Source organism: Ornithorhynchus anatinus, chromosome X3, assembly GCF_004115215.2.
Source record: "Ornithorhynchus anatinus isolate Pmale09 chromosome X3, mOrnAna1.pri.v4, whole genome shotgun sequence".
Classification (NCBI taxonomy): Eukaryota; Metazoa; Chordata; class Mammalia; order Monotremata; family Ornithorhynchidae; genus Ornithorhynchus; species Ornithorhynchus anatinus.
The window spans coordinates 24,079,400-24,098,158 of record NC_041751.1 but is presented as its reverse complement, the minus strand read 5'-3'; the positions used below and the strand labels follow the sequence as shown (position 1 = coordinate 24,098,158).

Genomic DNA, 18,759 nt, shown 5'->3' with positions numbered 1-18,759 from the left:
CGAACTATAGCAGTGCTTTGTTGGCTTCAGATTGGACCTCCATGTGTCAAACCATGTCAAAACTGGAAGATAAGGATAGCCACATACTTGGCTCGGTTTAGATTCAACTGGAGGTTGAGACTAAACCCACTAATGGTTCAGTTGGCCTGTCTGGAATTTCGGACCGAGCCGGAATCATTATGCTTATTTTGTCACGGAACCATGGTCGTGCAACTGCTTCCAGGATTTCTTCCCTGGTAATGGGCTCTCTGAGAATCAAGCCCTGTTTATGCCCCATGTTCCAGAAGTAAATGGCTACATTAAAGTCTGAGCCAGTCAATAATAGGGTCCCTTTAAGCCTTGAAAAAAAAGCAAAAAAAAATGATTGCACTTCTGGCCTCCCGGAGAACGGGATTGCCTCAGCAGGAGACCGAGTTGGTCAGCAGGTCCGCACTCAGGTTTCATCTTTCATCCTCTCATTCTCAAGGGAAGACTCTCACATTCAACATCCTTAGTCCCTCCCCACCCATACCTGTGGTGCACAATCCCATTCAAGTTGTGTAGAGCTGAGCTTTGTGAAACTAGCTATTTGTTTTTTATCCTCATCCTCATCAGTATTTATTCGTCACCCATGTGCGGAGTGGGGCTTCCAGTCTAATGGGGAGGCAGGCAGTCACAAATGATTTACCAGTAATGATGGCAGGCTCCTGAGCAATGTTTCAAATGGCAGTAGCAGGCATATGGAAATATTAAGAGATGATACAAAAGTGGAAAAACACAAGGAGTTCTCATGGTAGCTACTGGATTGATATATCCTAAGATGGTGGCAGTTAGTTGAAGAAAGTCTCCTGGAGAAGATGGGGTTTTGGAAGGGCTTTGAAGATGGGATGGCTGTGTTCAGGTGGAACTGAAGATGGGGAAGGAGTTCCAGGCAGTGGGAAAGGGCATGGACGAGGGATTAGAGACGGGAAGGTAAGACACCATAAAAAACTGAGGCTTGGAGAGTTTTACGTTCTCATCGTCATCAAATGCCGAATCGTTTCCAAGCCATAGCGACTTTATGGACTTTATCCGTAGAGTTTTCTTGGTAAAATATATGGAAGTGGTTTACCATTGCCGCCTTCTACACATTCAAAACTTAAAGTTTCTGCCATTGTCTTTGATCAACAGCTTTTCAGCTGTGTGACTTTGGGTAAGTCACTTAACTTCTCTGTGCCTCAATTATCTCATCTGTAAAATGGGGATTAAGACTGTGAGCCCCACCAGGGACAACCTGATAACCTTGTATCACCCCCAGCGCTTAGAACAGTGTTTGGCACATAGTAAGCGCTTAACAAATACCAACATCATCGTCATCATCATCCGCCTCTGACTCCTCCCCATGCCGCTGCTGCCCAGCAAGGTGAATCAACTTTGTCTGACGCTTCGGATTAGACCTTTCCATTATGGGTAATCCTGGCGAGGGACTCTCTCTCGGTGGCAGAGCTCTGAGCTTTATTGGTGTCTTCGTTGGTGTATGTAAACTCTCCTGCCATGATAAGGCATTGATTTATACATTCTAAGTGCATGATAAATACTGATATTTTATGAGATCGAGAAATCCAGATCTCTCGTGAGAGCAAATATGGTACTTGCTATTTGTTGGGCATTTCTAGACGGTGAGCCCGTTGTTGGGTAGGGACTGTGTCTATCTGTTGCTAAATGGTACTTTCCAAGTGCTTAGTACAGTGCGCTGCACACAGTGAGCACTCAATAAGTACAATTGAATGAATGTTTGATAGGCTTGAAATTTGTGATTTCCATAATTACTTACCTATAACAGCACGTGGGAAGCTGTAAAATGAAGGTGGCTTTCACAGACCAACCAAAACCATAAGGTACTTTTCCTTTATTGTTTGCTTTGTAAGGAAGAAGGGGAACCTTCTATTTGTGTTTACAGTTACAGATTTAAAAAGGAAATACCCTACACCACAGAATATCCTCAACTAGCTTCCCACATCAATTTTGAACTGCTCTTATCTACTTACTGTTTGTACATATAGTACATACAACTAGTTCCACTGGAATATATGCATATGTTTGAACTTATACTTCATACTAGTTGTATGTAGTATAACTAACCAGGTGGTCCTGGTGGAATAGCACACCATTCACCCAACTGTTACCTGTTCTTCCACTGTTTTCACCCGACTCCAGCTTAATCCTGTCTAACAGATTCCTTTCCAACCCAATTCTTTTTGCAGTCACTACACTTCAGTATTGGTAGTCCAGCTTCTCTGCCTGCCCATGATCCAACATCGCTAAAATCCTCCCTTTCGTCTCCATCCAAACTGGTACCACGTTGATCCGAGCACTTATCCTATCCCGCCTTTACTGCATCAGCCTCCTTTGCTAACTTCCCTGCCTCCTGCCTCTCCCCATTCTAATCTATACTTCACTCTGCTGCCCCGATCAAGAACCTCCAGTGATTGCCCCTCCACCTTGGCATCAAATAGAAATTCCTTACCATCGGCTTTAAAGCACTCAATCACCTTGTCCTCTCCTATCTTGCATCACTGGTTTCCTAGTACAAACCAGCAGGCTCACTTGGCTCCTCTTCCACCCAATCCTATCACTGTACCTCGATCTCATCTATCTCACGGCCGACCCCTCACCCCTGCCCTGCCTGTAGCCTGGAACTCCCTCCCCTTTTATGGCCAACGGAGCTTCACTCACCCCACTTTCAAAGGCTTAGTAAAATCACATCTCCGAGAGGCCTTCCCCGAATAAGCTGTCTTTTTCCTTACTCCCTTTTCCTTTTATAGCACCCTTGCACTTGGATTTGTACCACTTATTCACCGCACCCTCAGCCCCATAGCACAGACCCATAATTGATTTTAATGCCTGCCTCCCCCTCTAGACAATAAACTCGCCGTGGGCAGGGAACATGTCTATCAACTCTGTTATACTGTACTCTTGTACACGTAGTCCAGTGCTCTGCGCACAGTAAGTGGTCAGTAAATTCTTTTAGGGATTGATTGCTCCTACCCTAAAATTGTTTAATAGCACCTGCATTTGTCATACTGTAAATAGCTAGAATATGGGATTGGAAAATGAGGTGGGGAATGGTGGGAAAGGGGAGATATCTGACTTTGCTTTTAATTACAGCAGTATACGTGTATACGTTTTCAGGGTGAAAGCACAATGAGCTCAATTCTCTCAATGCCTAAATTTAATCCTTTGTAGTGAATTAGCCACCTGGGAAGGAGCATTAATTCTTACAGACAACTAGGAAACGATTTAGTTAATCACTGCTTCCACTGCAGAAATGTTCCAACCAGTCCCCTTGTTTACCACGAAATAAATTTAGGCATTGGGAGAATTGAACTCTGTTGTTTTCCTTGTCCTCACTATTTTGTTGGAAGCTGTCAAATGTGTTTTGTTTTTTAAGGTCTAGTTGCAATATTCTTTATTGCAATTGCAATATAAATATTGCCAAAAAATAATATAAATAATATTTATATTAGGGGAAGCAGCATGGCCCAGTGGAAAGAGCCTGGGCTTCGGAGTCAGAGGTCATGGGTTCGACTCCCGGCTCTGCCACTTGTCAGCTATGTGACTGTGGGCAAGTCACTTAACTTCTCTGTGCCTCAATTACCTCATCTGTAAAATGGGGAATAACTGTGAGCCTCACGTGGGACAACCTGATTACCCTGTATCTACCCCAGCGCTTAGAACAGTGCTGTGCACATAGTAAGCGCTTAAATACCAACATTATTATAACGTATTCTTAGAGGTATCGAGCAGCCGCGTAGCATAATGGAAAGAGAGTGGGCCTGGGAGTCAGAGGACCAGGGTTCTAGTCCTGGCTCCACCACTTGCCTGCCATGTGACCTTGGGCAGGTCACTTTTATGTTCCTCAATTTCCTCATCTGTACAGTGCGGATGAATTACCTGTTCTCCCTCCCCCCTTAGGCTGTCCACCCCATGTGGTACAGGAACTGTGTCTGACCTGATTATCTTGGATCTACCCCTGTCCTTGAACAGTGCTTGGCACTTAATAAATGCCTAACAAATACCGCAAATTTTATTAAGTCTCTGAAAACAAAGGGCTGTTTTGGCAGTAATACAATTTCATATTAGTGTAAATTCACATGATAATCATATCCTCTATCACTTTTTTATTTTCCTATTTTGCTACCTGTGATCATAGTACAGTGATCTTTATTCTCTCAAAAAAGGACCTCATGGCTTAGAGTGTCATACACTTTACTGCTTGAGGTTTTAATATGGTTTATTTATTTATTTGAAAGAATTCTTGAGAAGCATATATGAGTGTTTACAAAAAACTGGTTAAACTTGCCTTTCCATAAAGATATGAAATTATTTCTCTTAACTGATGATAATATATTTAAGAGAATGTAGTCTGTCTCTTTCGTCATCATAAAGAATGAGTTGACAATAGCTCGGCTGACATGAATGGCTCAAAATTCAGATAAACACGTATAAACAATAAACTCCCACACCGGAATCTCCCTAATTCTTTAATCCCTTAGTGTAATAGATAAACTAGGGCAGAATTCACAGGCCACGTGCACTTATCCATCACCAAAAAAACTTTGGTTAGCCGCAATAAAAAAATTCATTTAAGGAGAATTTGAACTTTGGTTCAGTGTGCTGTCCTCATTCCCCAGGTAAAATGATAGACCATAGTGTGAAGGAATTAAAGGGAGAGGCTGTGACCGCTCACAATTGTTTCTTCTGTGGATTTGCCTCACTGGTTTTTGCTCCCGATAGAGATTTTTGTAGTTCTTTTCCTATCACCCTGCAGTGAAAAGAACATTGCACAGAGAATCAGGAGATCTGGGTTCTAGTTCTGAGTCTGCCTGAAGCTGGCTAACTTGGGTGAAGAGCATTCATCTACTTTGCAGTATGCTGCACCCCTGCCTGTTTATGCGCTTGTTGCACTTGACCCAGCAGGACTATGATTGGCAGGAAGGGCTGGGTTAAAGCAGGGGCTCATGTAGTCTAGGTACCCCACTGAACATCCGTACCATGTGACTTCAAGCTACCATCACAACCCTCCTCCAAAAGCCTCCCTGTAGCACAGCCAGATGGAGCAGGCTTTCTCCCCTAAACACTCACAGTCCATCAATCAGTGGTATTTATTGAGTGCTTACTGTGTGCAAAATTTCCTCCCCTTTCTGCAGCTCTGACCTGTTGTCTGAGATATTTCTGCCGTGTTAATGGCAGTCAGGGTGGCCTGTGCTTGGACAAAGAGATGAGGGACGGAGCAGGATGAGGCAGTGGGAAGATTGTGCACGAGACGGCTTGGGACTGTGGCCGGAGCAGATGATCTTTAGGCATCTTTAGGGATGAAGACAGTGGATTCCATGGGTTGGCTGCTCATATGCAGCCCAAGGGAAACAACAAGGTCTAGCGGATAGAGCATGGGCCTGAGAGTCGGAGGAACCTGGTTCTAATCCTGGTTCCGCCACTTGTCTGTTATGTGACCTTGAGCAAGTCACTTCACTTCTCTGTGCCTTAGTTACCTCATCTGGAAAATGGGGATTAAGGCTGTGAGCCACATGTGGGACATGGACTATTTCCAACCTGATTATCTTGTATCTACCCCAGCGCTTAGTAAAGTGCCTGGCACATAATAAGCACGTAACAAATATCATTTAAAAAAAATAAAGAATGGGACACCCAGCTCTGCCCCCTGGTTCTGAGCCGGGGCAGAATTTTCTCTCTTTCTCCTTATCTCTCTCTCTCCCCCCCTCTCTTTTCTGTCCCTTCTCTCTGCCTTCTCATCTCCTCTTCCTCCTCTCTCCCTTCTTCCCAGAGAGCATCTCAAAACTCGTAACTCAGGGGAGAAAGTGAACAAGAGAAATGAACCTGGGAAAGAAATTTTTACTTTTTCCTCCAGAAAAGATTCAGGGCAGTTCTGTGGGAAGCAGTAGCCATCAGCGAGGTCTTCCTGGCCAGGCATGGAGCCTGAGCGAGCCCCTAGAGGAGATTGTATGTCCTTGGGGATTGGATATGCCTCCCTTGGCTGGATCCCCATGCAGTATTTTAGGGGGCGGAGGTCTGAGATTCTCGGGGAACTTTCTCTATCGCTCCACTCTGATTGCCCAATGATATCATGTGCTGCATGGCATGATGACTCATTCATTAATTCAGTCATATTTATTGAGCGCTTACTGTGTGCAGAGCACTGTACTAAGCACTTGGGAAAGTACAATACAGCAATAAAGAGAGACAGCCCTGCACCACATAGGGGCTTCACAATATTGATTAACTCCAGGCCCTGGCAGCAGTTGATGAGGCCTTGTTGACAGAAACAAGAGGCTATGAATGGCACTGACAACCACTGACACTATAATCAGTTCCTCCATAGAGAAGTGGCACGGTTTAGTGGATAGAGCACGGGTCTGGGAGTCAGAAGGTCATGGGTTCTAATCCTGGCTCCGTCACCTGTCTGCTGTGTGACCTTAGACAAGTCACTTCACTTCTCTGGGCCTCAGTTGCCTCATCGATTAAATGGGGATTGAGACTGTGAGCCCCATATAGGATAGGGACTGTATCCAGCCTAATTTTCTCGTATCCACCCCAGCGCTTAGTATAGTGTCTGGCACATAGTAAGTGCTTAACAAATGCCATTATCATTATTATTACTATTATTATTCATGCAGATTCTCAGTCCTGAAGTGGGAGGACTAAAGCTCACCCATCATTCCTGACCAAAAACTCCATCTTCACTTTCCCCCATAAACTGGGGCAACGACTGAATCAACAGGGCCTCTGTGAACAGTAAATTCAATTAGTCTTGGATTTCAGATATTCAGCTGGTTGCCTTCCAAGTAATTGTTTATGCCATCCTAACTGCTCTATATAGAGGCAGAGAAGTCACCAAGTAGCTATTTAGATTTCATCCTCTTTTTTAATAGGATGCTCAAAATATGATGAACATTGATTTATTGAGGTTTTCATCTAAAATGCAAATTATTTGAAGTGGACCCTTTTTGCATACCCAAGTACATGGTGTAGGAAAGGTACATTTAGTCCATCTTCCATATAATAAACTTCCCAGTTTTCAACAGAAATTAAATCATGGAAAAGTGTCTGAGGTACACTTAATCCAGGTAGTTATATACCAATAATTTCATGGCATTTGTGTAGCCAAATCATTTTATCTTTGAAGTATTGAACTTCCTACTCAGTGACTCACATAATAATTTCAGAGATGGATTTTGTTCGTTTTAAGCCTGTCTCAAACATTTTTTTTTGTATCTGTGAGATGACGTGTTTTCCAAATTTGATCAAAGGCTATTTCGTCTAACTACTGTATTTCTGTGAGCTGTGCAGCTAAAATCTGTCACTGCTGCGTTTCTTTGATTTGGAGGATAATTGACAAGAGAGAAAATATTTGCCAAACTTCAATTTTCATTCTGGCTAATCATAACCGCTTGACTCTTAATTGTGGGTGTTTTGCAGATATTTCTCACTTCTCTAGATGTAGTGATCTAACTGAAAAGAAAGTTGTTGGTAAAGAAAAATTGCATCTTTTCTGAGGATTTGGTATTTGGGAAATTCTTGAGAAAAATGCTGTCTCTTTACATCCCAATGAACAATGTTGCTAAATAAACTGTTTGGCCTGTTTCCTAGTACAACAGTTAGCTGCCTTGGCATATGTATTTTGTTAAAATTTCTAATACAGGCATCCTAATTTTGCAAAGTAAATTATGCTGTTTTTTCACGGAAGAAGATAGGAGCGTCAAGTGCCAGGTTTTATGTCATGAATATTTAGTAATAAAGCAGAAGCTCGTGAACCCTACTGCTCAGTAATTTCCTTGTTTGCTGATACTGTCACAAGTAGTCATCTTATATTTTCTCCATTAGGTGCACCAGGTATAATTTCTTCACCCTATGCAGGAGCTGCTGGATTTGCCCCAGCCATTGGCTTTCCTCAAGCTGCAGGTAAGTCTTGTTCTCAAAATGAATATGAAGTGTGTTTTGAGACAAAGCTTTGCACTTTCTACAGGTTGTCAAATAAAAAGAAACAAGACCCACCACAGTTAAGTGATTTAATAATGATATACAATAACCTCTTTTGGTCCTGAAGAGGAAGCATCAGAACTACCTTTGCAAAGCAACAAACCTTCCTTGTGACAATCACCCCCTCTAGGGAAGATTCCTGATTTGAGTAGGTTGAGGAGAGGATAGGCAGAGAGGGATATATGATTGTCTTTATTAACATTTTAGTGTCCACCCAGACAGAATCAGACTACCTCCATGGAGCAAATTGGGCAGACATTCATTGTTCCAGGCCACCTGCTCCTCTCTCCCCCACCTTCAGTCAACCAGTCAATTAATGGTATTTATTGAGCGCTTACTGTATGCAGAGCACTGTACCAGCAGAGTTGGTAGATGCATTCCCTGACCACAATAAGCCAGTGCCGGTATGGTCCGGGCTTCGTAATTTAACAGTAACTTGTTTCATGTATTCCTAATCTGCCCAGTTTCTTTAATGCAACAAATTGACTGAACGTTCAGGTTTAAAACAGCAGGACCTTTAAAGCAGCATGGCCTAGTGGAAAGAGCACGGCCTGGCAGTCAGAGGACCTGGATTCTAATCTCTGCTCCGTCACTTGCCCACCGCATCACCTAGGGCAAGTCACTTCACTTCTGTGCTTCAGTTTCCTCATCTGTAAAATGACGTTTCCCTCGTATTTTAGATGGAATGTTGGTATTTAGTGTAAGTTTGAAACATATCAGACATTGGAACTGCCAAACAGTTTATCACCTGATGGGTTTCGAACTTACACTAACAATGAAGCCAGTATATCGTGCTTACCACAGTGCTCTGCACACAGGCACTCAAAAAATACTCTTGGCTGATTGAGCTCAGAATGACAACCAAATTACCCAGGGCAGCTGAGAATCAGAATCTGGGAGAATGAAGTCATGGTCTGGGCAGCAGAATGTAATATAGGCTGAAGTGAAGTATTTTTAAGCTTTACCATAGTGGTGGGGAGGGGGCAACCGTGATCCCCAAAACCCGTGTTATAAAAATTTTCAGTACTGTAGAAACGTCATGTCTCTGAACATCCGTGAACAAGTGTAAAGCTTTGCTTATAGGCATTTCCTGTAGATTAAAAAATAGCAAGTGACATTAATTTCCTTTTTAATATGGCATTTATTAAATGCTTACTATGTGCCAGGCACTGGATTAAGCACTTGGGTAGATGTTAGCTAATCAGGTTGGACACAGCCCATGTCCCACATGGGGCTCAAAGTCTTAATCTCCACTTTACAGGTGAGGTAACAGAGACACAGAGAAGCTAAGTGACTTGGCCAGGGTCACCCAGCAGAAAAACGACTGAGCCGGGATTAGAATCCAGGTCCTTCTAGCTCCCAGGCCTGTGGTCTATCCACTAGGCAAAACTGTTACATTTTAACATTGTTTTGACATGTACTATCTTATTTTGCTTTCAAGTTTAGGTTTTTTTCTAAAAAAAAAAAATACATGTTCCAAAATTGTATTTTCTCTATTGTCTCAAGAAATGAAAAAAAAAATCTTTTTTTTTTCATTTTATAATTTAAGGTCTTACTGTACCTGCTGTTCCTGGAGCTCTTGGGCCGCTTACAATCACCACTTCAGCTGTTACTGGACGAATGGCCGTTCCTGGAGTTGCTGGTGTACCAGGAAATTCCGTTCTGCTGGTTAGCAACCTCAATTCTGAAGTGAGTTCAGTGTGGATGGGTGGTAAAATAAAATGCTCATTTAAGGTTTTCCTGGAGCCCAAATGAAACTGTTTTATAGAAAAAGCAACAAAAATATGTACTCTTTAAAAACCTGAATGTCAAACATTACCTTACAGAATTCCTAGTTTTAGTTCATGAATTTAATAATAATAATAATAATGATGGTATTTGTTAAGCGCTTACAATGTGCCAAGCACTTTCTATGCACTGGGGGAAATACAAGGTAATCAGGTGGTCCCACGTGGGGCTCACACTCTTAGTCCCCATTTTACAGATGAGGTAACTGAGGTACAGAGAAGTTAATTGGCTTGCCCAAGGTCAAACAGCTGACAAGTGGAGAAGCCGGTATTAGAACCCACGTCCTCTAACTCCCAACCCCTTGCTCTTTCCACTAAGTCACGCTGCTTGTCTAATTTCTAATTTCAAGAATGATTGGAAGCCAGATGATGAAGAGAGTAAAGAATGTTTCCATTATCATGTCAATTTTTGAGCTCAGAATTCCATGCATTGCCCTCAGTTGCTTGTGATCCCAGTGTTACTTGAAATAATTCAGAAATGTGATCCATTTTGTTATATTATTATCTCATTTTCCTGCAGTTCCTTATTTTATGTCATCTGAGTTTTAAAAATCTTAGGTAATAATCAAAATGCTTAATTTCATGGAACGCTTTCCCATGCTAACTGCTGACATTAAATTGCTGAGAATTCCCTTTAAGTAGACAAAACCGTGAAATAAATGGGCTTCGGAACCTTACAACTTCTTTCACCCTGGATAGCCAAACGTTTCTTAATGGTTCTCATAGCACCAAAATGCTTCCTTACTGACACCATATTCTCCATATGGTAGGTTAAGGATCGGTAAACTGTGCAGAAGAACCAAACTAAATGAAATCTGTGAGCGGATGATTCACAGAGAGTCAGTCTTAGAATGGAAGCATACATTAGCGTAGCTTACTTCATGGTGGAGGTATTATTGTAATTATGTGAAGTTAAGATTGTACTTACAGGATGGGTTTCAACTGGGACATGTTGCATCATGATGTCATGAGGCACGTGATAAAATGTGATGGTGTCACTCCGCTGCTTCACAATAACAGCTCTTGCTGCCAGCAAGGAAAGGAATGTGTAGAATTTAGCAATGTAGTGAAGGTAGAACCGACAGAATTTGGTGACGGTTTGAATATGTGGGTTAAATGAGAGATGAGTTGAAGATAATAATGTTGGTATTTATTCATTCATTCAATAGTATTTATTGAGCGCTTACTATGTGCAGAGCACTGTACTAAGCGCTTGGGATGAACAAGTCGGCAACAGATAGAGACAGTCCCTGCCGTTTGACGGGCTTACAGTCTAATCGGGGGAGACGGTCAGACAAGAACAATGGCAATAAATAGAGTCAAGGTTGGTATTTGTTAAGCGCTTACTATGTGCAGAGCACTGTTCTAAGCGCTTGGGTAGATACAGGGTCATCAGGTTGTCCCACGTGAGGCTCACAGTTAATCCCCATTTTACAGATGAGGGAACAGAGGCCCAGAGAAGTGAAATGACTTGCCCACAGTCACACAGCTGACGAGTGGCAGAGCCGGGATTCAAATCCATGACCTCTAACTCCCAAGCCCCTGCTCTTTCCACTGCGCCACGCTGCTCCTTCTATGGTTAGGGGCTTATGAAATAAGGATAGTGGTATTGTCTACAATGTTGGGAAAGACATGGGGAGGACAGGGTTCGGGTGGGAGGAGGAGGAGTCATGTTTTGGACATGTTAAGTTTGAGGTGTCGGTGGGACATCCTGGTAGAGATGTCCTTAAAGCAGGAGGAAATGCAAGATTGCAGAGAAGGGGAGAAGTCAGAGCTGGAGAGGTAGATTTGGGAATCATCCGCGTAGAGATACAATTGTAGATAGTGGTAAACCAAAATGATATGCAAAATACCGTGTGGAAACTCATAACCATGCTTGGCAATACTATGAGTTGGGGAGAGAAACCAGTAAGTTAGCGTCAATATTTAAACTTCTAGATTATTTCCAAGGAAAACCCAAATACTAATAATTATGGTACTTGTTAAGCGCTTACTATGTGCCAAGCGCTGTTCTATGCACTGGGGTAAATATAAGTTAATCAGGTCGGTCACAGTACCTGTCCCACCTGGGGTTCACGCTCTTAATAATGTTGGTATTTGTTAAGCGCTTACTATGTGCAAAGCACTGTTCTAAGCGCTAGGGTAGATACAGGGTAATCAGGTTGTCCCACTTGAGGCTCACGATCTTAATCCTCATTTTACAGATCACTGAGGCACAGAGAAGTTAAGTGACTTGCCCACAGTCACACAGCTGACAAGTGGCAGAGCTGGGATTCGAACCTGTGACCTCTGACTCCCAAGCCCGTGCTCTTTCCACTGAGCCACGCTGCTTCTCTTATCCCCCTTTTACAGATATAGTAACTGAGGCACAGAGAAGTGAAGTGACTTGCCTAAGGTCATACAGCAGACACGTGGCAGAGCCGGGATGAAAACCTAGGTCCTTCTGACTCCCGCCCCGTACTCTATCCACTAAGCCACGCTGCTTCTCCATAATCTGTATATGTTTTTGGATAGTATTTAGCAAGTGGATCTGAATTACGGATGTGCTGTTTCGTTCATGATGCCGTAGGTGTTAAAAGCAGAGAAGGAGGGACGAGTTTTTCGTAAAATAAAACTAGAAAAGGAAGAGTAAGCCTGTTTTTTAAATGACGAACCTTTAAGCAAATATTGGGTTCAACCAATCAATAGTATTTATTGAGTGCCTGAGGTGTGCAGAACACTGTTCTAAGCACTTGGGAGATTACAATAGGGTCAGTATACATGATCCTTGCCCTCAAGGAGCTTACAATCTAAAGAGAGAGAGAGAGACACTAAAATAAATTACAAACTGGAGGAAGTACTAGTGTTTAAAGATATGTACCTAAGTGTTTTGAAGGGAAGGATCAGTAGCCGAACGCTCAGGTGATGCTTCAGTGGCAGTTGGGGGATATAAGATGGGAGATAAGAAATTCTTCAGGGAAGGACTCCTAGAGAAGGTGAAATTTCAGAAGGGCTTTGAAGACAGGGAGAGCCATGGTTACCTGGCTGTGCAGGGGGAGAACGGTAATTCCAGGAAGAATGGAGGATGGGAGCACTTGGCAGTGGCAGAGAGGCACAATATGTAAGTTAGCTTAAGAGGAATGAAGGCTGCGAGCTATGGTGTAATGGGAGAGGAAAGTGGAAAAGAGAAGCAGCCTGGTTTAATGGAAAGAGCACTTGGGAGTCAGAGGTCATGGGTTCTAACCCCAGCTCCGCCACTGATCTGCTGCGTGACTTTGGGCAAGTCACTTGACTTCTCTGTGCCTCGGTTACCTCATCTGGAAAATGGGGATTAAGACTGTGAGCCTCCCCCCCCGTGGGGACAACCTGATCACCTTGTATCTACCCCAGCGCTTAGAACAGTGCTCAGCACATAGTAAGCGTTTGACAAATGCCATCATTATTATTATTATTATTATTATTATTAATAATAAACATAGGAAGGAGAGAGCTGATTAAGTGTATTAAAATCCGGTATCAGGAGTTTCAGCATGATGCAGAGAGGAATGGGCAGCCATTAAGGCTGTTTTTAGAATGGTAGAATGGTGTTTTAGAAAAACGACCGGCTCAGCCGTGTGAAATATGGATGGGAGACGGAGCTTGATGCAGTTGCCAAGCTAGGATATGACAAGGGCCGGGACTAGTACACTGGCTTGTTTAGCTCCACCCTAGTCTGTGACCCCCACATGGGTGACAGAGATGGTGTTCTGCCTGTCCATTTTGTAAGTACAGCTTAGTACGGTGCTTGGTACATAGTAAGTGCTTTAACAGATACCATTATTATCAGAGGAAGCGGTGAATTCTGGAAATGTTGTGAAGGGAGAACTGAGGGATTTGGGGTTGAAAGAGAGAGAGGAGTCAAGACTAATGTCAAGATTATGGACTGGAAAATCTTGGAGGATGGAGGCAGATGGCTCATTCTAGAATACATGCTTTTTACAGCCAAGTTAAGTCAAAACCACTGGTTAACTTCACAGGACACATCTTTTTTTTTGTGCCCGACTTGGGAATTTGTGGTTTAAGGGAGCAACATATAGTGAAATTTCTAATTATCCATTCAAATAATGGACAAGCAGCTTCAGCTAAAAGGGAACAATTTCTAATGGAATGGAATTTGAAGAGGAGTGACCTCAAATGAAAGAGCGGGGTTATTTCATTCTGAAATAAAATGTAAAATTTAATCTTAGACTCTCTGCAGCTTTGAATTCATATTTAGTAATAGTGACTGGGAGAAGTGTTACTCAGTGCAAAATAACCCACAGTTGGTTGAGTTACTTTCCACATAAATCATCTGTGCCTAATTGATTCAATCCCCAACTAATGACAGGTAAGAAAACATACAAACTGTATACTGTTATCAAATATAGTCAGTTTGGGAAAGGAGGTAACAATAATTTAATGCTAGATAACATTGAGTTTTATGCCTTGAAGAAAAATTTCCAAAAGTGTTTATCGGTTTTCATTTCTAATTGATCGGTTACAGTTGTGCTGTCAAAAGTTGCCTTAGGGTGTGTCTTAACAAGAATCGTAAAACGCACTTGGGCAGATTAGAATGATTTGGATGCTCACATAGCTGAAGTGAAAATGTTAAATTTGGGTAACTGAAGAGTAGCAACTATAGCATCAAGATCATTTTCTTGTTGTAAAGAGAGGAGAACTTTTCCATGAGAATCTTCAAGACCCATTGAGGATCTATCATTTAATTTGGGGACCTGCAGTATAGCTAAAATAAAGTTCAAGATATAATTTTAACATCTTTTGGAACGATTTTTGTTTGAGTGAAAATTAAAATGTGTGTTCCTTTTTACACAGGCTATCACCCCCCAAGGACTTTTTATCCTATTTGGTAAGTTAGTTGTCATTTCTTGAAACAGTGCTTTTTATCTTACTTGAAACAGGGAGATATTTGCAATACTTTTATTTTTAACCCATTCATAGTCAACTGATTTAATAACCATGAGATTTTGGGTTCAGATTCCAGAGACCATAATCTTTTTGGAAAAAGGTGCTTCTGTAGTTTTGGGGATGGACAAGTCCTAAAATACTTTGCAGATGTAAAGAAGACAACTTAAAAAATAACAGGCTTAGCACCAGTGGATTTTATTTAAATGCTCACAGGAACCTTACCAGCTCTAGTCTAGTCTGGTGAATTTTATAGCTTATTACATTAATGGAGCTGTAATTTAGCCATTTTGTGACTTCATTTTTAATGAATCTTATACAATATATTTTTTTCTAATTGTATTTAATCTTAGGAAAAGAAAGCAAATAAATGTGGGTGATGTAAGTAGGATAGCCTAAATAAAAAGTTACTATTCTTATTGCCACAGACTCCTTTGATGTTTGGCTAAGTTTTGATAGTTTCCTCCTTCCTTCATATCCCACAGCCATTCTCTCTTCACCGTCACAAGATTAATAGACTCCTGCTTTTTCAAACACTTTCTCTTACCCCAAAATGACTTTCAGCCTCTGTTCTCTTTCCCTCAAAATATTATTTAAATCCTTACCTATTCGCCTTGTTGCTTCTCCACCCTATCTAATAATAATAATGTTGGTATTTGTTAAGCGCTTACTATGTGCCGAGCACTGTTCTAAGCGCTGGGGTAGACATAGGGGAATCAGGTTGTCCCACGTGGGGCTCATAGTCTTAATCCCCATTTTACAGATGAGGGAACTGAGGCACAGAGAAGTTAAGTGACTTGCCCACAGTCACACAGCCGACAAGTGGCAGAGCTGGGATTCGAACTCATGAGCCCTGACTCCAAAGCCCATGCTCTTTCCACTGAGCCACGCTGCTTCTCCTGCTGAATGGGCACTTCAGATTTGCAGGGATTATTGGAGAATTTTGGCTTTAGGGCAGCACGGTCCAGCCCATAAACCCCCAATCTGAATGCAGGCATTTGTTTCTACTTCCCTTGTTCCAAGACAGAGAAGAGAGAAGAGCTGTTTCCACCCCCCCCCCCCCCCCCCCCCATTGAGGTTCTGGTGCCAGTTTTAAAGTCACCCAGCTTCATTCTATAAAGGGTACTGAATTCAGATCACTTGCAGACACACACATGGGGCTGTTGCGGTGATCACAAAGGTGTACCCCCATGATCAGAAAGATAGACACACAGGCACACATACATAGGATCAGGAAGGTGTCCAGCTAGACCTATTCAGCGGCGTGGACATTCGAGGCTAGGGAGGTTGATACACACAACCTCATACACATAGGGTCAAGGTAATGGACACACAGGCACAGGATAATTGTCAGGTATTTGTTAAGTGCTTACTTTGTACCAGGCACTGTACTAAGCGCTGTGCTTGATACAAGCAAATCGGGTGGGGAAGGGAAGCAGGCAAGGAATTATCATTATTATTATTATCGTCATCCACTCATTCCCGATTCATATCCATGGATATACTTTCTCCAGATTGTCCTGTCCTCTGCCGTAATCCGCAACCTTTCTAACGGTTCTTCCGTTGCCGTCGTTATGGTCTCTGTCCATCTAGCTGTTGGCCTGCCTCTTCCTTGTGAGATGGGATTAGAGGACACAAAACTTAGATAATAACCGGCTTATCACCATTGAACATAACATCCTGCTGAAGCTAGGAAGGCCAGGAGCTGGGCTGAGTTCACCTGTTCTGCCTGAAACCGGCATTAGGGAAGAGCCATGCATGTCCTAGGAGGACTGATACAACTTCTGCTTATCTCAGACCCACTTTTTAGCGGGTGGGGCGGGACAGGCAACCCTAAAAGATGTAGAGACAAAGCCAGTGGCTTTACCCTCAGTCTCATTTCGGTGAGGGCCATTTCCTCCCTCTTCCACCCCCAGAGTTGGCACCCCTGGGGTACAGTGCTATAGAGGAGGCATGAAGTTGACCTAGCAAAATTGTGTTTCTTTTCAAAGCTGAAATAGATTCAGGGGACTAGTTAGATTGGTGAGTTGTTTGTAGTTTCTGAATTCTTTTTATGACTTGGCCGAAGTGCTCTTTGTGAAAGTAAGTTGTAGTAAGTTCATTCCTGAATGAAGAATAAGCATTCAAAATGATTATTTTTAGAAAACAGTCTAGGTGTTCTGTACATTTGACTGTTCTGCTTTAAATCAGAAGCTAGGAAGCTACAAATTACCGGTTTGACCTTTTAGATTTGCTGTAGAACCCAAAAAAGGCAGTGGAATTGGACACAGATACCAATGAAAAATGATGGATTTTGACTTTTCGTAGGGGTATACGGTGACGTGCACCGGGTGAAGATCATGTTCAACAAGAAAGAAAATGCCTTGGTTCAAATGGCAGATGCAAATCAAGCTCAACTAGGTACTAATAACTGATGTCTATTATTGGCGAGAGAGAGAGAGAGAGAGAAAGTGTGTGCGTGTGTGTGTGTGTGTGAGTGAGAGAGAGAAAGAGATAGAGACAGAGATCATTGTGTAGTTCCTTGTGTTACATACTTACATTACAGGTAACATAACTTAATGTAGCAGTTACATAGCAGTAAACATTACTTATCTCTATTAACATTTTTAATGGAAGAGAATGTCCGTGTCACAGTGTATGCTGCTGTCCTTGCTGGCGTAAACTGTTTTTAAGACAAAAGAAATATTTTCCATGCTGACTTCTTGACTCCTTCCCTTTGTTATAAACTAGACCAGTAAAAATGTCTGGTTTATTTTCTCTTTCCTTCCTGTTATTTGATTGTTTAGCTTTATTAGAATCCCCTTTTGCAAATGCCCGTAGAACACTTTAAAAGCACCAAGACCAAAATAATGAGCAGACCTCTCCCATCACCCATAGATTTTTCGGAAACCATAGAGGGGCAAAACATCCTCTTCCTGGCCTCCCTTTATCCTGAAGAAGTTGCACACCTGCTCCTGGGGGACCCTCTTTTCCTGGGCAGGATCAGCATGCACTCCCACCCTCTTCGCACCTCCTCCAAACACTTTAAGGTGTGTTGAGGAGATGTTGCTGGAGGGGTCTGGAGAAAAGGGAGAGATAAAGATGTCCAGAAATGACTCTGACGTGGCTGCCTCCTGCCACCAAGAATCCCGATTCCATTTGACGCTAATTCCTAGATAGATGCCTAGGTGGCTGGGTGGCAGCAGTGAGTATTTATAGGTTTTTTTCCCATTTAAACAGATGCATGTTAAATCGAAACCTGTATTAAAATGGGATCCACTCATTTGTCCCATATCACGGGGCTCACGTTCTTGATGAATCCTGCGGGTTGAAGGAAAACTCGTTTTATAAAACTCACACCCTGACCGATGCTGAGAGCTTGCACACATCTGTTTTTTCTGACAGCCCGTGGTGTTCTATCACAGTCATGAGTTGTCAGAAGAATGCCCCCTAATTCCGCAATAGCATTCTCTTCAGAGTGCATCGTGAGAAAACATGCTGGAGAGAACTGACTGCTTGTGCTAGAAAGCTGCACTATTGCCAAAGCCCGGTATAAAAATAAAAAGTGTTGGCTTGAGAAGTGAGGAGTTTTGAAGCAGAATTTTTTTATGTTATTTTTGAATGCTGTCAGAGCAGTAATATGTTAGGGCCAGCCTATATGTTCCACCTTTATTAAGTGTGGTGCTGCCTAAACCAATAGTCTATCTCAAATGCATAGTATTATTTACTATGCATTTGATGCCAAAGAACCCATGTTCCTTAAAGGTTAGGACTTAGGCGAAAGATATAATGTCAGAATTGAGGGTTGACGTGGATGCTGATGTTTTTTGACAGCAATTGAACAGAATATTGGATAATTGCTAGAAGAACATATGGCTATTAAAGGATTTGACTTTCCCCCTCTACACTATAAGCTCCTTGTGGACAGACAACCTATCTACCAACCCTTCCAAGTGCTTAGTGCAGTACTCTGCACACAGTGAGCACTCAGTAAACACAATTGATTGATTACTTTCCACTGATATTATAAAAGGTCATTCAGGAAAGCAATGAGCAA

General features: G+C 42.3%; 1 protein-coding gene across 6 annotated transcripts in view; it reads left to right on the top strand.

The window, feature by feature from the left end:
- The window catches only part of PTBP3 (polypyrimidine tract binding protein 3), a 178,070-nt gene that overhangs the window by 155,993 nt on the left and 3,318 nt on the right, over positions 1-18,759 (top strand). For all 6 annotated transcript variants that reach the window (XM_029053781.2, XM_029053780.2, XM_029053782.2 and 3 more), the window contains 4 exons: positions 7,861-7,938; positions 9,566-9,705; positions 14,634-14,667; positions 17,031-17,123. In XM_029053781.2, coding sequence (XP_028909614.1) covers positions 7,861-7,938; positions 9,566-9,705; positions 14,634-14,667; positions 17,031-17,123 — 345 coding nt within the window. The remainder of the gene's footprint in view (positions 1-7,860; positions 7,939-9,565; positions 9,706-14,633; positions 14,668-17,030; positions 17,124-18,759) is intronic.